The sequence below is a fragment of the Myotis daubentonii genome, chromosome 1 (genome assembly GCF_963259705.1).
Source record: "Myotis daubentonii chromosome 1, mMyoDau2.1, whole genome shotgun sequence".
Taxonomy (NCBI): Eukaryota; Metazoa; Chordata; class Mammalia; order Chiroptera; family Vespertilionidae; genus Myotis; species Myotis daubentonii.
In genome coordinates, this window is record NC_081840.1 from 200,108,443 (window position 1) to 200,135,651 (window position 27,209).

General features: G+C 36.5%; 1 protein-coding gene across 9 annotated transcripts in view; it reads left to right on the top strand.

Annotated features, from left to right (window-relative positions):
• Positions 1-27,209, top strand: part of CLOCK (clock circadian regulator) — a 168,516-nt gene that overhangs the window by 82,526 nt on the left and 58,781 nt on the right. For 8 of the 9 annotated variants that reach the window (XM_059670827.1, XM_059670874.1, XM_059670836.1 and 5 more), the window contains 4 exons: positions 11,416-11,505; positions 13,962-14,021; positions 18,102-18,250; positions 21,278-21,369. In XM_059670827.1, the coding sequence (XP_059526810.1) occupies positions 11,459-11,505; positions 13,962-14,021; positions 18,102-18,250; positions 21,278-21,369 (348 nt within the window). In that variant the 5' untranslated portion in view covers positions 11,416-11,458. Of the gene's footprint in view, positions 1-11,415; positions 11,506-13,961; positions 14,022-18,101; positions 18,251-21,277; positions 21,370-27,209 lie in introns of those variants that run through there. The other variant, XM_059670882.1, reaches the window with a different exon arrangement.

A 27,209-nucleotide genomic window follows, 5' to 3' on the forward strand; every position in this document is an offset into this window, starting at 1 on the left:
TCACCTGACAACTGTAGTTCCCCCGAACTCAGGCCCCATGTTGGGTGCCACATGTGCTGAGCCAGCTAGCCAAGGGTTCACAAGCCTGAGTGAGGGCGGTGAAGGATGGAGAAATGACAGTCAGAGAGAATAAGCTGGGTCTAGGTCAGTGGTCGGCAAACTGCAGCTTGTGAGACATATGCGGCTCTTTTCTTCACACAGGCCATGAAGTTTCAATTGCACTGTACGTGCGCATCCGCATGTGGTCTTTTGTGGAAGAGCCACACTCAAGGGGCCAAAGAGCCGCATGTGGCTCGCGAGCCACGGTTTGCCGACCTCGGGTCTAGATGGATCTTCCTGTGCCTGGCTGAGGCCACAGAGAGAGATCCAGAGGCAACCTGAACCTTTATTTTACAGCCAGAGGTAAACAAGGTAGTGGTCACCATAGTTACAATGTTCTTGTGAGTTTCACTTGTTTTGGCAGCACTTGCAGCACCTCTCACAGCCCATTAGCTACCCAGATAAGATCTAGGGAGCTCATAAGGTCAAGCCTAATTATGCTAAGAGGGCTGTGCCCTCTAAGCTGGAACTTGTTTGTGGCTTTGCTAACAGGACAGTCCAAGGCTTAACCCTATAGCCGCTCCCTACAGTAACTTAATCTCTTATAATTTAATTTGTGAACTTTGGATTCCAATGACATTAACTGATCCTTTCAAAGACATATTGCACACGATACTGGCCTATTAATGTTAATATTTAAGAAAAAAGACTTTTAATAAAACTTAATCTATATTAGTCTATATACTTGAAATTCCTTGCTGTATGTAGGGACATTGCATGTCTTCTAAAACTGAATTTTCATGGGCATGTGTGACTCTGGCTAGTTTTTTTTTTTTTTTTTGTATTGAAAGTATGAGTCCTAGGGTAGTTGTCACACAAGAACTTTGACTGTTCCCCATTTCTGTTCTGTTCCCCTATTACTACTTTGTTTCCTTAAAATTCGTTTGACACCATTTAAAGAAGTCAAGAGGAATCTTCTAACAATTTCTCCAAAGTGCTTAGGCCTATTTCACTCCCCCCCGCCCCCCGCCCCAACTTTTCCCTTAAATACAGCATGTCTGTCAGTTGAATGGAAAAGATCTTCGACTACAGTGTTAGATATACAGTCTTTATGCTGTTCAATTAGCTTACAGCAAATAATGTTTGGAAGAATATTGTTAACAATAGTAAACTAATGTAGCATTGGTTTGTATCTTCTAAACCATTTTGTATTCATTCTTCTTATAGTCAGCATGGCCCTTCCTAATCTAAGCCCTAATTCTTGGAGTCCTTTTTTTTATTTTCTAGTTTGTCCTATCTTACCTTTTGATAATTAAACGAACATATATCAGTGCCACATAAGGCTCAGATCTGGCCTTTTAACTTTAAACTGAAACTATTCTTTTTTAATTAACCCAAATTGGCTCTTACTTTAGTACTGTTCTCTTTTTTCTAGTGATAGAACCATTCTCTGTTATTACCATGATGATAAATATGTCTTTTGGACCAGGGGGTTGTACTTAAGTGAACTTTAAAGTCTCTAACTCTAACATTCTGTAATTCCTGTGTTCCATCTGTTGATGTCCATGTAGACATTTAAAATCAGTATATTTTTTTCTGGTGCTAGTACTTTTTAGTTTTACCTTGGGGGATCACTCCTTTTTTTTTTTTTTTAAAGAAGTTTTAACCCTTCACAGTCTGATTTCTGTAGCCATAACCACACAGGTAGTGCAGCATCATTTATCAAGGGTTACTCTCTTCCTCTCATGAGTGTACATTTGAAAATGACAGCCCTAACCAGTTTGGCTCAGTGGATAGAGTGTTGGCCTGCGGACTGAGGGGTCCCAGGTTCGATTCCAGTCAGGGGCGTGTGCCTTGGTTGCGGGCACACCCCCAGTGGGGGGTGTGCAGGAGGCAGCTGGTCAATGTTTCTCTCTCATCGATGTTTCTGGCTCTCTGTCCCTCTCCCTTCCTCTCTGTGAAAAGAATGAATAAAATATATATTTTTTTAAAAGAAAGAAAATGACAAAATATTTTAGAATCTATATTCTTAGAATACCTTTAATCTTCTCTGGTTTAGTTAGAGTTACATCTTAAATTGACACTATTTTCTAAATTTTATTTTATTTTATGATTATAACAATTTATTATATGCTCACTCTATAACAATGTGTTTGAGTATCTAAAGGAAATTACCAAAATTAATCTAAGAAGTAAAGTCCTGAAGAACTAATTATAGTGGAAGAGAAGGGAAAGATTAAGATCTAGCATTAAAAAGGGAAATGAGACAGATGGTTCCACAGCTCAGTTTTCTAATCTTCAAAGAATAGATTATATCAATACTAATTAATTTATTCTAGGCCCTGGAAAAAAAGGAAAGTTTTTCCATTTATTTTATAAAGCAAGCATAATTTCAGTATTTAACTCTGATAAAGGTAGTATAAAAAAGAAAACTATTGAGCTATCTTACAGCTATAGATGCAAAAATCCTAAATAAAATAGTAACAGATGTAGTCTAGAAATATAAAACTGTAGCTAAGAAGAGTTTGTTCTAGAATTATTAAACACAGCATCAAGAAATCTCACATAATACTTTTGTTGAAAAATTAAAGGTGAAAAATCATATCATCCTATTAATAGTTCCTGAAAAGCCATTTCATAAAATTCACCTATTAATCTTTAAGGAAAATAACAAAATAATAGTTGTTTGATATCATAAAGTCTCTTTATCAAAAACCAATAGCTACTATCATTCTAATTAGCAGAATATGGAAAACATTCTTATTAAAATCAAAAACCAGGCAAGAATACCCAATATTTTCATTTTAATTTGGTATTTTCTTTTTTCCCCCCAATCTTTAATTTCTTTATTGATTAAGGTATTACACATGGTACCTCATGCTCCCCATAAACCCCCCCCCCATGCCCTCACCCCCCCTGTTGTCTGTGTCTATTGGTTGGGCTTATATGCATGCATAGAGGTCCTTTGGTTGATCTCTACCCCTTACCCCCACCCTCCTCTACTTTCCCTCTGAGGTTTGTCAGTCTTATCGCTGCTTCTCTGTCTCTGGATCTATCCCTGTTCGTCAGCCTATGTTGTTCACTATATTCCATAAATGAGTGAGATCATGTGGTATTTACTTTCTCTGACTGGCTTATTTCACTTACCATAATGCTCTCCAGTTCCATCCATTCTGTTGCAAATGGTTAAGAACTTCTTTTTTACCGCAGCATAGTATTCCATTGTGTAGATGTACCACAGCTTTTTAATCCACTCATCTGCTGATGGGCACTTAGGCTGTTTCCAAATCTTAGCTATGGTTACTTGTGCTGCTATGAACATAGGGATGCATATATCCTTTCTGATTGGTGTTTCTAGCTTCTTGGGATATATTCCTAGAAGTGGGATTACTGGGTCAAATGGGAGTTCCAGTTTTTTTGAGGAAACTCCATACTGTTCTCCACAGGGCTGCACCAGTCTGCATTCCCACCAGAAGTGCAGGAGGGTTCCTTTTTCTCCACATCCTCTCCAGCACTTGTCGTTTGTTGATTTGTTGATGATAGGCATTCTGACAGGTGTGAGGTAATACCACATTGTCGTTTTGATTTGCATCTCTCGGATGATTAGTGACTTTGAGCATGTTTTCATATGTCTCTTGGCCTGCTGTATGTCCTCTTTCGAAAAGTGTCTATTTAGGTCCATTGCCCATTTTTTTTTAAAATATATTTTATTGATTTTTTTTTTTTTTTACAGAGAGGAAGGGAGAGGGATAGAGAGTTAGAAACATCGATGAGAGAGAAACATTGATCAGCTGCCTCCTGCACACTCCCTACTGGGGATGTGCCCGCAACCAAGGTACATGCCCTTGACCGGAATTGAACCTGGGGCCTTTCAGTCCGCAGGCCGATGCTCTATCCACTGAGCCAAACCGGTTTCAGCCATTGCCCATTTTTTGATTGGATTGTTTATCTTCCTTTTGTTAAGTTGTATGAGTTCCCTGTAAATACTGGAGGTTAAACCCTTATCGGTGATACCATTGGCAAATATGTTCTCCCATGCAGTGGGCTTTCTTGTTGTTTTGTTGATGGTTTCCTTAGCTGTGCAAAAGCTTTTTATTTTGATGTAGTTCCATATGTTTATTTTCTCTTTAGTTTCCATTTCCCTAGGACAGTGATGGTGAACCTTTTGAGCTCGGTGTGTCAGCATTTTGAAAACCCTAACTTAACTCTGGTGTCATGTCACATATAGAAATTTTTTGATATTTGCAACCATAGTAAAACAAAGGCTTATATTTTTGATATTTATTTTATATATTTAAATGCCATTTAACAAGGAAAAATCAACCAAAGAAATGAGTTCGCGTGTCACCTCTGACACGCGTGTCATAGGTTCACCATTACTGCCCTAGGAGCAGTATCAGTGAAGAAATTCCTTCGGCATATGTCTGCGATTTCGCTGCTTGTGGATTCCTCTAGTATTTTTATAGTTTCCCGTCTTATGTTTAAGTCCTTTATCCATTTTGAGTTTATTTTTGTGTATGGTGTAAGTTGGTGGTCTAGTTTCATTTTTTTGCATGTATCTGTCCAATTTTCCCAACACCATTTATTGAAGAGACTGTCCTGACTCCATTGTATGCTCTTGCCTCCTTTGTCGAATATTAATTGGGCATTGTGGTTTGGGTTGATTTCTGAGTTCTCTATTCTATTCCATTGATCTATATGTCTGTTATTGTGCCAGTACAAGCTCTTTTAAGAACAGTGGCTTTGTAATACAGCTTGAGATCCCACCTAGTTTGTTCTTCTTTCTCAGGATTGCTGCAGCTATACAAGGTCTTTTTTTATTCCAGATGAATTTTTGCAATGTTCGTTCTAGATACATAAAATATGCCGTTGGTATTTTAATGGGGATTGCATTGAATCTATAGATTGCTTTGGGTAGTATGGACATTTTGATGATGTTGATTCTACCAATCCATGAACATGGTATATCCTTCCATCTGTTTATGTCTTCCTCTATTTCTTTTTTCAGTGTCCTATAGTTTTTGCATATAGGTCTTTTACCTCCTTAGTTAAGTTTATTCCTAGATATCGTAATTTTTTTAGTGCAATGGTAAATCAGATTGCTTTTTTAGTTTCTCTTTCTGTAAGTTCCCTATTGGGGTAAAGAAATGCCTTAGATTTCTTGGCATTAATTTTGTATCCTGCTACATTGCCGAATTCATTTATTAAATCTAATAATGTTTTTATGGAGTCTTTAGGGTTTTCTAAGTACAGTATCATGTCATCTGCAAATAAGGACAGTTTTACTTCTTCTTTTCCAATTTGGATGCCTTTTATTTCTTCTTCTTGTCTGATCACAATGGCTAGTACTTCCAGTACTATGTCGAACAGGAGTGGTGAGAGTGGGCATCCCTGTCTTGTGCCTGTTCTTAGGGGAAATAGTTTTAGTTTTTGACCATTGAGCATGATGTTGGCTGTGGGTTTGTCATACTTGGCTTTTATTATGTTGAGGTATAATCCTTCTATTCCTACCTTGCTGAGAGTTTTTATCAAGAAAGGGTGTTGGATCTTGTCAAATGCTTTTTCTGCGTCAATTGATATGACTAATGTGATTTTTGTCTCTCAATTTGTTTATGTGATGTATCACGTTTATTGATTTGCAGATATTATACCATCCTTGCATCCCTGGGAATAAATCCTACTTGGTCATGGTGTATGATCTTTCTGACGTGTTGCTGGATCCAATTTGCTAGAATTTTGTTGAGTATTTTGGCATCTATGTTCATGAGGGATATTGGCCTATAATTCTCTTTCATTGTGTTGTCTTTAACTGGTTTTGGTATTAGGGTGATGCTGGCTTCATAGAATGAGCTTGGGTGTGTTCCTTCCTCTTGAATTTTTTGGAATAGCCTGAGGAGGATAAGTTTTAGTTCTTCCTTGAATGTTTGGTAAAACTCCCCTGTGAAGCCGTCTGGCCCCGGGCTTTTGTTTGCTGGGAGCTTTTTGATGACTGCTTCAATTTCTTCCATAGTTATTGGCCTATTGAGATTTTTAGAATCTTCCTGATTGAGTTTGGGAAGCTTGTATTTTTCTAGGAATATATCCATTTCCTCCAGATTGTCTAGTTTGTTGGAGTAGAGTTGTTCATAGTATTTTTTAACAATCCTTTGAATTTCTATGGGGTCTGTTGTTATTTCGCCTCTTTCATTTCTGATTTTGTTTATTTGGGTCCTCTCTCTTTGCTTATTGGTGAGCCTGGCTAGAGGTTCATCAATCTTGTTTATCCTTTCAAAGAACCAGCTCTTGGTTTCATTGATCTTTTGTATTGATTTTTTGGTCTCTATGTCATTTATTTCTGCTCTGATCTTTATTATCTCCTTCCTTCTGCTCACTCTGGACTTTTTTTGTTGCTCTCTTTCTAATTCTTTGAGTTTCGGAGTTAGATGATCATTTTTTCTTTTTTTTTTTTTGAGGTAGGCCTGTAGAGCTATAAAATTTCCTCTCAGGACTGCTTTCATTGTGTCCCATAAATTTTGGATTGTTGTGTTTTTATTGTCATTATTTTCCAGCATATTTTAATTTCTTCTTTGATCTCATTGGTAACCCAATCATTATTTAGTAGCATGCTATTCAGCTTCCAAGTGTTCGAGTTTTTTGGATTGTTTTTATTGTAGTTTATTTCTAATATTAAGCCATTGTGGTCTGAGAAGATGCTTGGTATGATTTCAGTCTTCTTGAATTTGGGGAGACTTTGCTTGTGACCCAATCAATATGTATTCTATTTTTGAAAATGTCCCATGTGCACTTGAGAAGAACATATATTCCGTGTCTTTGAGGTGAAATGTTCTGAAGATGTTAATTAAGTCCATCTGATCTAGTGAGTCATTTAGGATTGCTGTTTCTTTGCCGATTTTTTGTTTAGAGGATTTATCCAATGATGTCAGTGGTGTGTTTAAGTCCCCTACTGTGATTGAATTGTTGTCAATCTCTCCCTTGATATCTTCCAGGAGATTTTTTATGTATTTGGGTGCTCCTGCATTTTTGCATATATGTTTATCAGGGTTATATCCTCTTGGTGTATCGATCCCTTTAGTATTATGAAGTGGCCTTTTTTATCTCTTGTTATGGCCTTCACTTTGATGTATATTTTATCAGATATAAGTATTGCTACCCCAGCTTTTTTTCATTTCCATTTGCCTGAAAGATACTTTTCCATCCCTTCACTTTCAGCCTGTGTGAGTCCCTTCTTCTGAGGTGGGTCTCTTGTAGACAGCATATATATGGGTCATATCTTTTTATCCATTCAACCACTCGATGTCTTTTGATTGGAGCATTTAGTCCATTTACGTTTAAAGTTATTATTGAAAGGTACTTGTTTGTAGTAATTTCTATTTTTGTGCCTGTGTCCTTGCTTACCTTTTTATTTCTTCTTTTTACAGCATTCCCTTTAGCATTTCTTGCATTGCTGGCTTGGTAGTGATAAACTCCCTTAGCCTTTTTTTGTCTGTGAAGCTCCTGATTTCCCCTTCAATTTTGATTGATAGTTTTGCTTGATAGAGTATTCTTGGATTCAGACCTTTGCTTTGCAACACTTTGTATACCTCCTTCCATTCCCTTCTAGCTTGATGTGTTTCTTTTGGGAAATCATTTGATAATCTGGTGGGGGATCCTTTGTAGGTAACGCTCTGTCTCTCTCTTGCAGCCTTTAAGAGTCTCTCTTTGTCGTTAAGATTTGCCATTGTAATTATGATGTGTCTTGGTGTGGGTCTTTTGGGATTCATCTTGCTTGGGACTCTCTGTACTCGTGTAACTTTTTTCTTCCCCATATCCGGGAAGTTTTCTGTCATTATTTCTTCAAATAGATTTTCTCATCCTTGCTGCTCTTCTTGTCTTTCTGGCAGCCCTGTTATGCGTATGTTACTTTGTTTCATGTTATCCCAAAGCTCCCTTAGGCTCTCCTCCTGCTTTTTAATTTTTTCTCCAGTTGCTGTTCAGGTTGAGCTTGTTTCTCTACCTTATCTTCTAACTCACTAATTCAGTCCTCTGCTTCTTCTAGTCTTCTGTTGAAACCTTCCATGGTGTTTTTGATTGTAGCTATATCACTTTTCATTTCTTCCTGATTCTTGCATAGGTTGTTGATTTTCTCATTCATCCGGTGAATGAGTTGTACAACCAGTACTCTGAATTCTTTTTCTGCCATGTTTCATGCTTCAATTTCACTAATATCCTTTCTTGGCGACTCCTCATTTTCTTTCCTATGGGGATTGTGTCGTCTCCCCGTTTTGATTATCACCAGAAGGTTCAAACATTGATTTGTTTGGTCCTGGGCCGTGTGCAGTGGGAGCTTCGCACCATCCTAGTGTCACTGAAGAGCTCTGATACTAAGATGTGTGACTGTCATGGGTTGGTGGAGACCAGGCTCGCCCAGAGGCAGTGTTACCAGCGCTCACTGTGGCCTGGTGTGCACACCTAGAATCAGGGACCCCACCTGCACCACACTGAAACAGAGACCCCCCTGGCGTGTGTTGAAAATCAGAGCCCCTTGGCATGTCCCAGGAGTCAGAGTTCCCCAAGAATCCAGTATCTCTGCCTCGCGCTGAGATTCAGGGTCCTGTGTGCACATGCACTAAGAATTGGAGTCACTGGCTCATAGTGTGAATGCACTGGGAATCAGGGATCCCAGGCACACGTGACAAGAAACAGAGTCAAATCACTGATGCTTAGTGCTGCCTCCCTCCTGGACAATCGGGGTCCCGGTCAGCTTGGGGGACTTCAGTGAGCGCTTGCCCAGAATCAAAGTCAGCTGGCACTACAGCCCTGCATGGGCTTCGGGTTTGGTTGCCCGATTGCCTTGCGGGGAACAAATTCCCAGTGTCTGAGCAATCCTAGACTCAGGTTCCTGCAGCAGTGGGTGCAGTGCGAGGGTCGGGTCTATCAGTTACTATGGTGCTGGCCGTGAGCCTGCGGGGAGGGGGATGGGCTCTGTTACTCACAGAAATCTGCTGCCAAGATATCTGGATTCCTGGTGTCTGTGGGTCTGTAGCTGTGATCGCAGGTCTCTGTCCCCAGTGGCTGCAGGGTCCTAGTTTGTGTCTGCGACCAGACTGGATGGTTGTTGGGGTCCAGCCCCAGCAGGTGCAGGGGTTCCCAAAGGTGTGGACGGAGTCGGCAAAGAAGGAATGACACGGAGACAGCGTTCAGTTGATCAACATTGCCAGGTTCTCTCTTTTTCTCTCCTCTATTGTCCTGTTACAACTGTATTTATAACATGACATAATGGTATGTTTTGGGTCCTCCCTTGGCCTTCCTAGTTTCATGCCCATAGTTTCTTATCTGGCCTTTGCCAAAAATCCTGTCTCTATCTAGTTCTGTTGATTTTAATCTTGTCTAGGTTAATCTCTGTGTTCCATTATAAGGGCTATTCCAAAGTCACTATTCTACTGCTCTACTGATAAGTTACAGGAAGTGACTGAAGGAGTTTATCCTACCCAGTAAAGGTTATGTCCTCCCAGCCTCGCTGCTTTCCTTCCCTGGGACTGCCCTGTGTGGGTGGGTCTCCAGGGGTATAGGCTTTGGTGCTTTCCCTGATGGGCAGACCCCTGGGGATGTGAGCCCAACAAGTCCCAAACTTATTGCCAATAGTCTTAGTTCAAGTTCTTCATAAGTAGTACCTGGTATTTCTGTAACACTAGGTGGTTTTACTGATTCATTCCCCTCCCCAGTCCTGTCAATCCCCAACTCCAGGGAAATATCCCCACCTGGGGAAACAGCCTTTCTCGGGGAGGTGGCCCTGGTTAGAACACATAGCGCTAAGAAGGGGAGCAAACATATTAAGAACAGTATGCCAGGTCCCTTGAAACATATGCTGTGCAGATGTTTCTTCCTTGCAGCAACTGTGTCAAGCAACAAGGATGGACTGGCTTCCAGCAGGTTGTGCTGAGGCCAGGATGCTAGTCTCAAGCAGCTCTGTTTCTCAAGATGGTGTGGTCTCTGTGCCTGCGCTGGCCACCCAGGAGTGTCCGCTCTGGGAGCGGGGCTCTGCCATCTAAGGCTGCCTGGTTTGGCAGCCCCTTGGAAGACCTGCAGAATCTAACTGTCCCTAGCTCATACACACACACACACCACACACGTCCACATACTTTATCGCTCCCTCGCTCTCTCACACTCCCTCCCTACCTTCCTACCGGTCGCCACCTTCCTCTCCCCGGTATTTTCCTATTTTCTAAATTTTAAATAAAAATATAGTTAAAGTAGAATTTATTTTTTTATGCCTCAAAACTATTAGGATATTTATTAGAATTAAGGTGGTGTTTTTCTTTAACTCGTGACTAAAGGACAAAATATCTTGTATGGATTAAGCCTTCCTTACACTTTAGAAAAACTACAGAATGTAGAGAGACCAATTTTAGTCTTGTGATTCTGTTTTAAAGCAGTGAATTTTAATTTCTTCAATGTGGGTGTAAGACTTTATAATAAGGCTGTTCTCTACTTGCTCTCGCCACTGCCAGTCCTATTCTCTCTTTATGCTGTAATGATTAAAACTGTAAGTTGTAACAAGGCTAGCTTTTTCTCTAAATAAAATGCTAACCCTCTTAAGTGTCTCAAATATGATGCTACCTCATCACACAAAGGCCTATCCCTTTGCAAATTGCTATTCCTGTGGCTTTAAGTCATTTCAGCTATTACCTCTTACTGTCCTCTAGTCTGTTATTTCTCAAACTTAAATGGTGATAGAAATCTCATGGGGACTTTGTTAAAATATCATTCTGATTCAGAAGAACTCGGTGGGCCCAAGATTCTCGCTTGTAATAAGCTCACAGGTGTGGCTGATGCTGATGGTCTCTGGACCATATTTTCAGTAACAACAATGTAGACTACTTGGCAAACGTATTGTCTTCAAGAGTATTTCCTCTCCTTCCTACCATCATTATTCCTTTTATTATTTCGGTACATAACTCCCTATTCAATTCCAAATTTTTGCCTAAAGGGACTCTGTCTTTCATCCTTGTTTTCCCAAAGCTTACCATAATGTGTAACCAAAAATAAGCTTGCAACAAATGTTTATTGCTGATTAGATGGTGTTATTACAGCCTATTTGTAGTAACTAGTCTAAAATACATATTGAGTATTAAGTGTAGCTCTTAAATTTTGATTATTTTATAGTAGAGAGAAAATGAATTGTGAACCTCATTTTTTTCCTGTAGACCTTTTTTTGAAGGAAAAAAGCCTGAAATGTGCCCCAGCTAAAGCTATTTGCTTTAAAATGTTCTTGCCTTTAGTACAAACAAAAATATTTTGAAGTTTCTATAATAACATATAGTGTTTCTCAATATTACTATGTTTGTAGAATAAGATTTTTAGAAAACTGATTGTTTTTGTTTTTTTTTCCCTCCCAAGGAGAAGTACAAATGTCTACCACAAGACGAAAACGTAGTATGTTATGTTGTTTACCGTAAGCTGTAGTAAAATGAGCTCGATTATTGACAGGTATGTTGTTAGAAGCTTTTATTTTGAATTATATAAAGCCATTTTAAGACTCACAATTAGAGTAATGGTTATATCAAACCTGATAAAAGGAGTTTTTTTGCTTAAATTTAATTACTGTTACATTTAATTTCTGTATTTAGGCAGCATAGTGTAATAGTAAGTAAGAGCCAAAGGTGTGTATGGCTGTGTCTTTGAGCTATAATTTTGAGTATTTGAGTATTTTGTTTAGCTGCTCTGAAAGAAATTGTGACAGTTGCAAATGTTTCCTTGGTATCTACTGGAGTCATCTATTTCTTTATCTCTTGTTCTTTTTTGCCTCATTAATTGGTGCTAACTCCATTCCTTTAAGCATTTTAGCATTTGTGACTGATAAAAGGTAACTATAATTAGGATTTTATTAGTTGAAATTATAATCTTTATATCTTACTCTTGGGAAAAGGATAAAATTCCTTGTTTCTTTGATTTTAATATTATATTTTTAACATTTTACCATCTTTTTGATATTGGAATTCATCTTACAATTGGCTTATCATAGTTTAATTGGTAGCATTTTTTTTTCTTAGTGGCACATAAAATATTGATAAATAGTGAATGGTGCTTAAATTAGATGAAGTACATTAACATTTTTAAAGCAACTTCTCTTTGACAGCTAGCTAATGTGCAGAATACTTTTTATATATTATTTAAATTAACAGTTATTTTGTGAGATTTTTCAGGTGAGGAAACTATAGGTTAGAGAGATTAAATAATGTGTTTAAAGTCACATAGTAAGTGATGAGCAGGAATTATGACCTGTGTTGGTCTGTCTGACACTAAAGTTCCTGTGCTTTTATTATACTGTACTGTGTGATTCTTCATATGTGACTTTTGACATCTGGGACAGCCCTTTTCCCTTCCTTTTTTTATGTTCATTGCTGATTAGATGGTGTTATTACAGCCTATTTGTAGTAACTAGTCTAAAATACATACTCAGTATTAAGTGTAGCTCTTGGAAGTGTAGCTCTTAAGTTCTGGGAAAATGTATACTCTCCCAGAACTTAAGACCAAAGAGGCAAGGAGTTTCCTTAGAGAGGGGTGCTTACACCACTGCCATAGATTTGGGCTATGCCGTACTTTCAGGAGGGATCTGTTTGTTGTCTCCTCAGAAAGGATGTTTCTTCACTGCTTGTGAGAGATTAAATATGATTTGGGCATTATACTTCTGAATGATTGCCAATTTCCGTTCTAGACAATATCACATCTAGGGATGACATCTGTATGTTCAGATTTAAAGCAGTGGTTCTTAATATTAATTCATTATCTTTCTGGACATGATGAAAGTTGCAGACTCTCCTTTCAATAAAATGCATATGTATATAGAATTTTTCATAAATTTCACTGCGTGCATGGAACCCCAAAGGTCCATACAATAGACTTTTATGATGCAAAATTTGCAGATGATTTCAATAATGCATCTGACAGACACTTTACAGGCCTTCATAGGCCACAGTAAGGTCTGGTTAAAGGAGTGAATAATGAATTGTTGTAAAAGTTCATAAATCACCTGAAACTGTTTAATATTGCTCCTTAGGTTAAGGGGTTATGCACCAATACTCTTGATTTCATGTTAGAGTACTCTTCACCTGACCTTCCCATAACCAACTTTTTCTTGTTACTTAGATCTCAGCTCAAATGTTCCCCATCTCAACAAGTCATTCCTGAACCCTTCAGGCTAAAGTAACCACCAAGTTACTCAAACATTATCCATTTAAAAACAAACAAACAAACAAAAAAACTTGTCATACATTTTTTGTGTTGATTTTTTTTCTTTCTGCTAGAAAATAGGCGGTAAGAGAGCAGTGACCTATATATCTGGTTAACTGCTCTGTAACCACGTTCAGAAGAGAGCCTGGCTTATGAATGTTAATAAACATTAGTCAAATGAATCAGTAATAAGTGAAAATTTATGCTAGATATTGTGCGATGATGCTGGATATTGTGCTAGATATCTTAAAGCAGTGGTTTAAGTTATTATCTAAATATTGTGATGTTTATGAGTTATTTATGATTTTATAAAGTGAATATCTCAGAAAATATGTTTTGTAACTATGCTATTAAATTAAAAATAGTTTCAAGTGAACCCTTTTTTATAATGGCAAATAAACTGACTTTCTATAGGTTTGCACTGGTTACAAGATATTTTACTTCTGGTTAAATTAAATTTTGGTGTATGTTGTGTGCAGTATAGCTAAGTGTGTAGTTTTAAAATTCACATCCGTAATAAAGTTTTAAAAATGTAATAAAAATGCCTATATTTTAATTCACTGACATTTATTAGAAAACTTGTTAGTAATTATGGAGTTTAAATTTGGGCAGTCCTTTAACTTATGACTGATTCGATTCACGTTCATTTTAGTGTTGCTGTTGCTTAATGATTGTGCTCTTATTTTTTCTATCCACTTTTTTTTTTCTTTTAGAGATGATGGTAGTATTTTTGATGGGTTGGTGGAAGAAGATGACAAGGACAAAGCAAAAAGGTAGTTCAACTTAAGATGTAAAATAGTAAATAAATAAATACTACTAAATAAATGTAATAGTAAAAATAGTAAATCAGTGATTTTTAAAACCTATCTGCCTTAAGAATTTAGTATTCAATAAGGTGGAAGAGCTTAGAATATCAGAATCCAGTTTATAAGTTAAATAAATTTATCTTCTAAATGTGCTCTTCTCATCAAATCATATTACGGATGGATAGTATCTCTACATCATCACTGGGGATGTCAACCTTCATCACTTGGCTAAAATAGGGTTTGCCTGGATTCACCATTATAGTTACTGTTTTTCTCTTAACCTACATTATTCTAGGAAGCAAGTATAACCCACCTTCAGAGTAGGGATTGGGGAAATTAAGTTCCACCACCACACATACTTGGAATTCTTCTATAAAAATCTTTTTCTTTCCTATTTATGTATATCTGTATGGACTCATATTTATTTTATACTTTAGGTTCTACTTCCGTGCTATTTTCTTTTGTTACTCAAATTATTCCAGCTTCAGCCATTGGAAGGTGTCCTTTGACATGCCTCCAGTCTGTAGTAGAAGGGAAAGTAGATGATAGAGAGAGGGAGGGAAGAATTGTTAGAGAAATATCATCAAGTAGTGAGGGAATGGGATCTAGAGCCATGGTGGTTACAGTCAGGGCTTTGACCTTAAATAGGGGTCTTGTCAGTTAATTATAGTATTAGAAGGGAGAGTCCAGGTAGCAGTACAGCCAAGTTGGTAGTTATTGGGGGTGAGCAGTGAGTGCGTAGACAAGAGTAGAGGTGTTGTAGCATTATACACAGATACAAAATATAAACATGTAATAGGTCCCCAAATGTCTTTATTTAGCAAAATAAAATGTACTGGGATGAGAAAAATATTCATAATAACCACATAAATTGTTAAATACTTTAATGAATGATTAAAATATATCTGTAAGAAAATTTTAAGGAAAGCTGTAACTTTATTCAAGGAAATAAAAAGACCTGTATTTGAAGCTGAAAGAATCTAGGACAGTCCCTACCCCTTAACCTCAAACTAGTGGAGAAAAGTCCTTATAGACTTATCAGGATGGAGATAAACTCTCTAAGATGGGAATAATCAGTCTTACCTGAATGCAGAGGCAGAACTTTAAGGAATTGATTTGGACTAAGGGCCAAGTTTATAGATGGATAAAGTGAGCTAAGGGTATTCTATTTGCAAAGACTCTGAAGATTTAATCATGTTTTTTTTGTAAACCAAAAATATTATTGCTATGGAAACCTTAGAGAAACAGAAGGAATCTTGTAATGATGCTGTCAGAATTAAATAGGACCACATTGAACTCTTAAGTGAAAACGATGATGAGTTAAAGAACAAAGGGAGTTTTATACTTACCCCCCAAATGGAACACCAGTTATCAGTTATCCTGTTATCAGTGAGGTCGTTTCAAGAACTAATTATTTCCAACTTGAATGTAATATGGAAGTAAAGTTTGCTTTAATGGGTGTGATCCAGTGGTAGAGTTGGCAAGAATATTTGCTTTCTCTATATTTTCTTTCCCTGGAGTCAAAATGCCTGATTTGAATTTGTACTTCATGGTAACTATATGATCCTGGTTATGTTTTTCTGTGTACCTGAGTTGTCACATCTGTAAAATAGAAAATAATAATCTACCTCGTAGGAATTAAATGAGATTTCATAGATGTTTACTAGCACCTGGCACATAAGTATACAACAAATATTGGCTGCTATTTTTACCCCCTACACATGTGTTTAGATATTTCATATATACTAATTCTCAGATGCTTATTTCTTACTTCTTTCTAGAGAAATATAACTAGATTTATATATCCAACTACCTCTTGTCAGTTTCTTTTAAAATGTCAAATAGGCCATTTTACCATATCTAAATTCTCCCAAAGCCATCTGTTCACCAAACCAGTATCACATGTTATATTTCACATTGATAAACAGCATTATCAGTTAAGTTGACAATCCTCTTAGATTTCCCTTTTTGTTTCTCCACTACAAACTGAATCTAATTTACCAAGAATTGGTAGTTCTGCCTCTTGACCCTCAAAACCATACTGCTTTGTTAACAGTGCCCCTGTTATGGTTCATAGATTAGGATATTGCAGTTGCCTCCTAAATGGTAATCTGGCTTTCAGTCTTGTTTGGTGTATGGTAAGTTTTCAGTTGTATTTGCTTAGTGAATTTGTTTCACCAAGCATTGATCCTTTCATCAGTCTGATGCCAGAATAGTCTTATTAAGCAATTTCATTTGTGCCATTTATTTGCTTAAAATCTTTCAATGCCTTCTCATGGCTTTCAGGATTAAATGAAAATCTTTTAATAAAACTTAAATGATTTAAGTAGCATAAAACGTCATGATTTTTTTTTCAGTACTTAATACTCCCACCTTACCCCTTAACTCTAGCATACTTGGACCTATACACTGGTCACATTAGCCACACTGAACTAGTTGTGATAGGTTTTCATCTCTACAAGTTTCCTATGCCTGGAATGTTCTGCACATATCCCACTACCATCTCTTTTTCACATAGTCTTCAGGACTCAATTCAGCACAGTTGGGTGCCATCCTTGGTTCCTCTGAGTTTCCATAGGAATTTGGTGAATTTTTAAAATGTTATTAAATTTATTGGGGTTTCATTGGTTAATAAAATTATATAGGTTTAAAGTGTAAAATCCTATAATATATAGTTTCCAAAGGAATTGGGTGTATTTCTGGGAAGGGATATCTTTCCCCAGTATACCTAGCCCTTATTAGCACAGTCTCTGTCATTATAGCAGCATTCATTATCAGGTAATATCTATTATGTTTCATAAGAGATTTGAACAATTGAATTTTCCCCCAGTACTAATATAGAAAAAATGCTTGTTCTTTATGGGAAAAAATAAAGTAAAGTATCCTCTGACATTTTGGGAAAGTAGTATACTTAAACAAAAACTGAATTCTAAATTGTGACTTCACAAAGCAGATAATTAGAGGTATTGTAGAATGGTTAATTGCTCTACAAATAATTGTACTGTATTTACTTGTCTCAAGAGGTCTCTGTGCAACTAAGTACTTGTTTACTGGTTACTGCTTTACAGAGAATAGTAGTAATTATTCGTTTGTCTAGCACATATATTTTGAGTGCTTTCTGTTTGTTAAGTGTTATTCTTAAGTGCTTAGATGGAAAAAATTGGGCTGTCTTATCAAGGAGCACAGCCTAATGGAGAGACAGATATGCAAACAAATGATTACAGCTCTGTGTTGGAGGCTGGGATATAGGAATAAAGAAGAAGAATGTGTGTGTGGGTAAGCCTCAGGATAGGGAGATTTCAGCTTGAGATTTGTTTGTAATTTAGAACTTACAGGTTATGGATAAGATGGAAGATGGTTTGGGTGGTGGGCACAGAGAGCAATATACAGATCTTGTATCATAGAACTGTACACTTGAAACCTATATGACCCTATTAACCAATGTCACCCCAGTAAATTATTTAATAAATTTAAAAAATAATTTTAATGTTATAAGGAAACTATAGATTCTTGGTACATATTAGAGTAAATAAAACCTCAGATTTGAATGCTGTTGGTCTTATTGGCATTTCATAAAAACATGTATGCCCAAACCTTAATATGTATAAGCTTCTTTCTTTCTTTTTTTAAATATATCTTTATTGATTTCAGAGAGGAAGGGAAAGGGAGAGATGGAAACATCAATGATGAGAGAGAATCATTGATTGGCTGCCTCCTGCACGCCCCCTACTGGGGATCGAGTCCACAACCCGAGCATGTGTCCTGACGAAATCGAACCCGGGACATCCTGGTTCATAGGTGGATGCTCAACCACTGAGCCACACCAGCCGAGTGTAAAAGTTTCTTTATTGATAAAGAGGGAAGAAAAATTATTGCTCATAATAACTGTATATTGTTGGTAAATTAAGAGATAAATATTTATTACCATCTAGATTAACAGAAGAACATGGGTGTGGTTGTGTCCAAATTGAACATTATATTAAACTATTTGTGTAATTAAATGGACTGTTTGAAAACTACTTCTTTATTTTTTTTTGGTTTCACCAGAGTATCTAGAAACAAATCTGAAAAGAAACGTAGAGATCAATTTAATGTTCTCATTAAAGAATTGGGATCCATGCTTCCTGGTAATGCTAGAAAGATGGACAAATCTACCGTTCTGCAGAAGAGCATTGATTTTTTACGAAAACATAAAGGTAAATTTTTCACTTTGTAAAATAGGTGTAGTTTTTTTAATAACAGACTTTCTCGTAAAGCATAATGTGATAGAATCTTGGCAGTGATGCTTAAGAGTGGATGCTTCCTAACCTTTTTTAAGAGAAAGAAATCAATTGCTTTTTAAAAGATTTCCTGGTATGTTTTTTCTTTCATTCAACAAACATTTATTTAGTGCCCAGTATATCCTACATTTTCATCCTGCAGGGTAACAGTCCTGGCCCTCAAGTAACGCAAGCCAGGAGAGGCAAACATCTAAATGGCTAATTTCAGTGCATATATTATAACAGGTCGAGTGCTTGTAAACTTAAACTTGTTAGCAAAACACAGGCAAGAATGTGTCAGGGAAGGCTTAAAAATAGTTGATCTTTTCAACTGAGTCTTCCTTTTAGATTAAGTAAAGAAAACATCTTTTCACAGAGAGGAAATAGCATGTGCAAAAGCAGAGAAGCAGGGCGAGTTCAGTGTAACTGGAGCATAGTTTGAGTTTGAAAATTATGGGTATATTTGAAAGAAAGGCAAGAGCCAGATTGTAAGCCCTTTTATATCATTTTAAAAGATTGTTTCAGTGTATATCTTGGAAAAAACATTATGTTTAAATTAAAGTTATTTCTTAATTAAAGAAAATCATTTTGACTACATAACTCATGAAAAGAAAATTTAAAGAATATTAACTATTTTAGTAGCAGAGATAATACATGAAAAAGTTGTAAAAGGACATTTCCTTTTTCAGATGTAAACTGCAAAACTCAGAAGGAGAATTTGTAATTAGTGCCTCTTTTTACTTCTCCCTAGCTCACTCAGTAATGAATTAGTAGCCTGCTTCATGCTCTATCGCTCTGAAATCATTTTTGTTAATTTCACTAATGCCATTAACCCCTCCTCTGCCACCAATAAAGCAATAGCTTTTTCTTAAATCTCATTCTCTTCTGCACATCTGAAGCACTCGAAATTTTAATCCATCCTTCACTGGCTTTTCCCTTGGCCTGTGTTATACTGTACCTCTTCATTCACCTCCCTCTTCCTAACCCTAACTTCTTCGTTCTCTTTCTTTTTCTGCTCTTTAAATGTGACATTTTTGAGGGTCTTATTTTTTGTGTTCTTGTTTTCTCTACACTCTTTCCCTTGGCTATCTCATTCCATAGCTTCAACTATTATTCTCGATTAAACTACTAAGTCTGTATTTTAGATGCTAACTTTTTAGTTTTTTATTTCCAGATAACTTCTGGATCTTTCTTTTGCATGTTATCAAACTCAGCACATCTAAAACAATTCATTTTCATTTTGTCCAATCATCTCTTTCTCTCAACTTTTCTTTTTCTATTTTTACACCACCATCCTTTTACTCCCCCAGGATTCAAACCTGAAAAGACTTTCATTTTTTCAGCTTTCATAGTACTGTATTACAGTTGCCAAATTCTCTTGATTCTTCTGTAAATGTGTCAAAATTGTCTTCATTTTTATTACCACTTTTGTCATTACATTTTTCTTTACAAATAGTATTCTTGCTACCTCAGTGTCCCTTATTAAATAGCACACTGAGCCCCTCAGGCATTGTAGTTCAATAAATGATTGTTGAATGAAATGAAATAATACGCATGCACACATTTCCCTCTGATAGTAGAGGATTAATTTTGGCATTAAGTAGATCAGGTTTGGTTTTGTTTTTTCAAAATTGGGTATAAGATTGTCACAAAAATAAAATTTACCTGAAATTGGAAGAGAGTTCTCATTTAATTATTAGTCTAAAATAAGTTGTACTTAACTAAACTTATGGGATTTGCTTATGCATTTAACTCTTTTTTTCAGAATGTTTATAATTGATGTGAATTTGAAAAAGTATGACTATATTCCATAGAATTAGTAGCTAGACTTTTTAGTTACTCTTCATATTCTAGTGCAGGCATTTTTAATATAGCAGATTTTTGGTGACAATTTAATATATTTACACAAGGTGTCCCAAAAAAATGTATACAGACTTGTAACAGCTGATAGCTCTATTTTGAAAACAAAATGTATTTTAAGAAGCACTGCCTTTGTAATTATTCAAAATGTATGTATACATTTTTTGGAACAGCCTATATATCTGGTTATAGAAAAATCTAAACAACTTAGTCCATACTTTTCAATTCAAAGTAGAATATATTTTGAAGAGTAAAATTTGTGACATAGACTTTTATTTTTCCTGATTTTTAAAACTATGTCTGCATTTAAAGATGGAAAAACAATTGTTAGCTAAATAGTTCATGTTTCATCATTTATGAATAGCTTTCTCATAACTAAATCCATTAGCAAGTAGTATATTGCAAAATAAACTAATAATTTTGTTAAAATATTGTCACAATCCAAGGATCTCAAAATTTTTTGACCAGCTCCCTACCTCTAAGAAAACATGCAAGGGGACACTAAGCAAAATCGCTGTGGGGTTACTACTATAAAATTTTTGCCCCAAATCTTAGTTTAGTCTCATTGATTAATTAAGAACAGAGCACCTCAGATTGGGAGCAATCTTTCTATGTGGCAGTAGAAAGGCTGAAAGTCCTCTTTGTTAAAAGCAGGCTTACTGACCTCCTGGGCTATTTTCCTACAGGCTCATGTCCTTATATCTGCTCTAGGTTCTACCACTTGAATGGCAAGGAAAGGAAGAGGAAAAAGAATATCTTCCTAATGGTTGATCTATCTGCTTATTCTGAATTTTGTTCGGTCATTGTGTCAAGCAGGAAGCAACACAGGCTATCACAGCTCCCCAGAGAAAATCTAAAGAAACTGGTATTTCCAAGAGACCAAAGACCAAATCCTAAGAAAATAATTTGCCATAGTAGCTCAAATATTTCATCATACCAAAACTTTGACCTCCTGATACCTATCTAGACCAATGCTATAGTCTATGGTTCTCATCTTTAATTAGAGTGGGGAAAGAGAAGGCAGTCATAGGACTTTTGTACTGCCCCAGTCGCCCACCCTGTAGTAAGAGGATGCCACTAATGTGTCAAATAATCTGTTTACAGAAATCACTGCACAGTCAGATGCTAGTGAAATTCGACAGGACTGGAAACCTACATTCCTTAGTAATGAAGAGTTTACACAATTAATGTTAGAGGTATGTCCAGATTTAATTTTTGAAAAGTTTTATTTTCCTCAAAAAAAACAACACAACATAAATCATAGGAGTGACTAATTTTAGTATAATTTTAACAATATTAATTTAATGTTGAAAATACTTAATTCCGTGTAAATCAATAAACTGTTATTGTCAATTAAAACTAATCAGTGCAAGTATTGTAAGCAAATAGTATTATCTGGTAAAGGAATGACAAAATTTTCATATTTTCAGTATTAAATGAATTTTTGAGTGGATTAATAAAAGTCAGAAAACTATAGCTACCAAATTCTCTACCTGAGATGATACTAGCAACATTCAAATGAAGAATAATATATTTTATTCATCATATATTAAATATAATGAAATGTATCCTACTTGACAGTTTTTTTTAACAAATTAAAATCTACCCCAAAATAACATAAAGTTATAATAAATGAGTATTTTGAAAATGTAAAACAAATGAAATGTACATTGAAAGGCAATTCTTCTTAATTCAAGTAGAAACTTTTTTATGTGTGTAGAATAACGTAGATATCATCTATGGGCACAAAGCACACAGAATTCAGTATCAAATTTCCATGAAAACTTACCATAAATAGGAAACAGAGGCAGTATAGGTTGGCAGTACAGTTAAGGATAAGAAAGTAGATACATAACAGAAAGTAACCTAGAAAGATTAGAGGAAAGTAATTGAGATGGAGACATAGGCATTGTTAAATAATTACATCTCTTATCCTGCTGGTTTGGATTTATTCTTTTACACTTTAAGTGTTTATCTGTGTTGGGTATGTATAGGGTGGGGCAAAGGTAGGTTTACAGTTGTGAGTATGGGAAACATAATTTATTCTTGAATTGTCATTTATTAATTGTATTTTTTATATGAATAACTGTAAACCTACTTTTGCCCCACCCTGTTTATGTAATGGCTATGTATTGTGTCTTTGTATAGTGACTAAAATCTAAGCAACATAAAGTATTTGCAAGTTAATGAGGAACAGTTAATTGCTAGATTAAGTCTTTGTATATTCAAGAGAAATGTTAACATGGAAATTTGTTGGAATATAAATATATTGTATATATTTAAACCTGTACTTAAAAACCTGAAATAAAACTGATCACTTTTCACATACTAACTCAGTGAATCCTCACAATACTCTTATGATGTAGACACTATTAGTATTCCTTTCTTACTGCCAAATGAGGCAATTGAGGAACAAAGAGATTATGAAACTTGCCCAAAAGTAAGTAGCTCAGCTGGGATTTTTTGCAGGTAGACTAGCCTCTGCTCCCCTGGCCTCAGCCCGGTGAAACTTCTTTCAGTGGAAGCTAACCATGGTGCCGAACTTGCAGCTTAGTAACCAGCAGCTAGCTCGTTAAATTAGTGGACACTTGAGTTATAAACCAGAAAATATTTTCTGATTTTGTCAAATATTTTTTTTAAAAAGTAGTTTGACATTGTCCAAGATTATCTCTTTAGGTAATAAATATTATTTTTATGAAAGGGTGCACACAGCTAACATCTACAACAGAGAAAGGAAATAAATAACTCATTTAATTACACTAATTTTAATTTTAATTTTTTTTTTAATTTTCTTTATTGATTAAGGTATTACATATGTGTCCTTATCCCCTTATTGCCTCCCCAACCCCTGCTTATGCCCTCACCCTCCTGGTGTCTGTGTCCATTGGTTATGCTTATATGCATGCATACAAGTCCTTTGGTTGATCATTCCCTCTTACCCACTCCCTCCCCTGCCTTCCCTCTGAGGTTTGACAGTCTGATCGATGCTTCTGTCTCTGGATCTGTTTTTGTTCATTAGTTTATGTTGTTCATTATATTCCATAAATGAGTGTGATCATGTGATATTTATCTTTGTCCAACTGATTATTTCGCTTAGCATAATGCTCTCCAGGTCCATCCATGTTGCAAATGGTAGGAGTTCCTTCCTTTTTACAGCAGTATAGTATTCCACTGTGTAGATGTACCACCGTTTTTTAATCCACTCATCTGCTGATGGGCACTTAGACTGTTTCCAAATCTTAGCTATTGTAAATTGCACTGCTATGAACATAGGGGTGTATATATCTTTTCTGATTGGTGTTCCTAGTTTTTTAGGATATATTCCTAGAAGTGGGATCACTGGGTCAAATGGGAGTTCCATTTTTAGTGTTTTGAGGAAACTCCATACTGTTCTCCACAGTGGCTGCACCAGTCTGCATTCCCACCATTTGTGCACAAGGGTTCCTTTTTCTCTGCATCCTCGCCAGCACTTGTCATTTGATGATTTGTTGATGATAGCCATTCTGAGAGGTGTTAGGTGGTACCTTATTGTTGTTTTGATTTGGATCTCTTGGATGTTTAGTGACTTTGAGCATGTTTTTGTATGTCTCTTGGCCTTCTGTATATCCTCTTTCCAAAATTATCTATTTAGGTCGGTTGCCCATTTTTTGATTGGGTTGTTTATCTTCCTTTTGTTGAGTTGTATGAGTTCTCTGTAAATGTTGGAGAGTAAACCCTTATCATAGATAACATTGGGAAATATGTGCTCCCATGCAGTGGGCTTTCTTGTTGTTTTGTTGATGGTTTCTTTTGCTGTGTACAAGCTTTTTATTTTGATGTAGTCCCATTTGTTTATTTTCTCTTTAGTTTCCATTACCTGAGGAACTTATTGTAAGATCTTAAGAGAAATCCACAGGCAGCAAAATCTAATTTTAATTTTATGATTATATTCTCTGTGCAATCCTATATAATAAAAGCCCAGTGACCAAACGGTAGAATGACCAGAACAACCAGTCGACCAGTTGCTATGACGTGCACTGACCACCAGGGGCAGACGCTTAACTCAGGATCTGCCCCCTGGTGGTCAGTGCACTCCCACAGTGGGAGCGCTGCTCTGCTGACCAGGATGAGCGGCACTCCCACAGCGGGCCGATCCCCACAGGCCACACCCCTCACTAGTGCATGAATCTGTGCACCGGGCCTCTAGTTTTTTAATAAAATTTGGTAATCATTAACTGTTTTCCTTGCTTCATTGGTATGAAAAATTTCTTAAAATTAAGAAAGTTAATTTTAAGCCCTATTTGGCTCAGTCAAATAGAGCATCTAGCACAGGGGTAGGCAAACTTTTTGACTCGAGGGCCACAATGGGTTCTTAAACTGGACCAGAGGGCTAGAACAAAAGCATGGATGGAGTGTTTGTGTGAACTAATATAAATTCAAAGTAAACATCATTACATAAAAGGGTACGGTATTTTCTTTTTTTAGTTTTATTCATTTCAAACGGGCCGAATCCGGCCCGCGGGCCATAGTTTGCCCACGGCTGATCTAGCCTGTGGACCAAGGGATCCTGGGTTCAATTCTAGTCAAGGGCACATAACTTAGTTGCAGGCTCCTCACCGCCTGGGCCCTGATCAGGTCACTTACAGGAGGCAACCAGTCGATGTGTTTCTCTCACATTGATGTTTCTCTCAGTTTTTCCCTCTCTCTTCCTCTCTCCCTAAAAAAAATCAATGGAAAAATGTCCTTGGGCGAGGCTTAACAACAACACCAAAAAAGCTGTGTAATATCTACATTCATGTATCAATAATCTTAATGAAGATAAACTATCTGTTCACTAATAAGCTAAACACAAAAGCTTTGTCTTCAAATTTTTCACAATAGATATTTATTAATGTCAGGACACAGTAGTATTAAAAAAATCAAAGATTTAAGAGATTATGACGTTATATACAGCAGAAAACTTAATCATATATAAATTAGTTGTCTCATGATGATCCTCACAGCTTTCAGGATTACATTCCTGAAAAATGTTATATTTACTTATTTTTAATATGTCAAACATTTTTTATTTTAGTATTTACAACTGTCAAGTAAATATGTATTCTAACATTAATGTACTATAAATATGTGTTTGTATTGCAACCTGGGTCTAACTAACCTAGATGTGTTCCTACTGGCTAGTCACTTTGATCAGATTACAGGAAGGCAGTGCAGATACCATTTTCTGCAGAATTTCAGATGTAGGTTATATCTGGGAATGTTAGAGCTGCTAGTGGAAGGGATTCGATCATTCACCTCAACTTCTTCATTTTGTGGATGAGATCCAGAGAAGTTGCAGCTTGTCCAAGGTCAGATAGCTAATTAATGGAAGAACTAGGACTGAGATATTAAAATTCACTTATAACCTGTATGTTAGCCTTTTCTCTCTCCATTCCTCCATTGCCATTCGTCTCTACTCTGTTGCGGAATATTCCTTGCAACCTTGAGGTAGAGAGTAGTCAAGGAAATCAGGGCAATTTAGCCTGACCTCTATGCAAAGTCATCTTTAGGTGAAGTTCTCTCTTAGTGCGTTGTTTTTTCCCTTGGAAGCCGATAGCTCTCTCTGGTAGTCTACAAGGCAAGGGCTAGTGCCCTATCAACTTTAGATACAGATCCGCAAGGAAGTTCTGTCCCCTGCCCTAGAACTTCCATTCCAGTCTTCCCCCGATTAAACACTCACTAACAAAGAAGGTTTACATAGTCCTTTTATTGTGGCTCAATTAGGTATCAAATAGGAAGACAAGGAGTTTTAACGAATGAGCCTTCCCCTTATACAGTGTGGAAGAGGGATAAGTTTCACAGTCTTCACTTTTGGGAGGGGGATGTCCATATCTCTCTGATCTTCATCTTCAGGGCCCCTTGAGCTTTTGGTGTACCCCCCTACCTGCTTGGGAAATTACATCCATCACTCAAAAGACTGGGCCCTGGTCTTTACTTGTATTAAGAATTTGGCAAGATGCTAGTGGAGGCTTTCCTCTGCTTAACCTTTGCCTGCTTTGGAAAATGAAAGGACAGCCTATGGTCCTAGGAGTGGGATAAAGTCGTGAAGAGTACTGATTTCAATTTATTTCCCTTTACACAATAGAACTGCACCCCGATTCGTAACAAATATCCTAATAGCAAATACAGATCATCATAGTAAATATTAATTTGCTTTCAAAGATGATATAATCTAGCTTCATATGAGAAAAGCTAGTTCTTAATAACATCATTTTGACCTTTTCCTTATGAAATAATAATACTGGCATTATACTAAGGAATTTTTGTAAAAATAATTTCATGAATTTGCATGAATTATAAGGTTTTTATTCCTTCTACATTAGCCGAGAATGGGTTTCTTTTAGCCATTTTAGAAAGTAGTCATCTACTCAACATAAGTTCTTTTTAATATCCAAATCTCTCCCCCAATAGAAGGGGTGGTGGCATGCCTTTTTTCATGCATTCAATGTATACTGCAATAGTTACTTAGAAATAGAGGGAGGTTGCTCTAACTCTACGCTCTGGAAATTAAATACAAGTATTTTTTGTCTGCTATATGCTACACGTATGCTAGGTCCTGCAGATACAGTGCTATAGAAGACATGTATGGCTCTTAACAGAGATTGCTATCCTTTGAGAGATCCTATAATTAAATAAGAAATCAAAATTGAGTGTGATAACTTTTGGAACTCCTCTTCGTATTTTTTCTGCTATATATCTTCAATATCTTTTACACTGGATTTTCCTTTCCCTCAGCCTGCAGATATACTTGTAACTTTTTTTTAAAATTGCCTTCCCTTGATACTTGCTTCCCTTTAAACTTTCATCTCTCTTTTCTTCCATTCTAAAGTTCTTGGTAGAGTGGTTTTATAAGTGCCTCTGATCATCCACTCGTCTCTAAATTCATTAGTCTGACCGATCTTCCTATTGGCATCTGTTCTGAAAGTCACCAAATTTATTTCTCATTTCGTATCCTGTTTGATCTTATTTTACACTGAACCATCCATCTTCCTTCTCACCTTGTCACATTCTCTTCTAT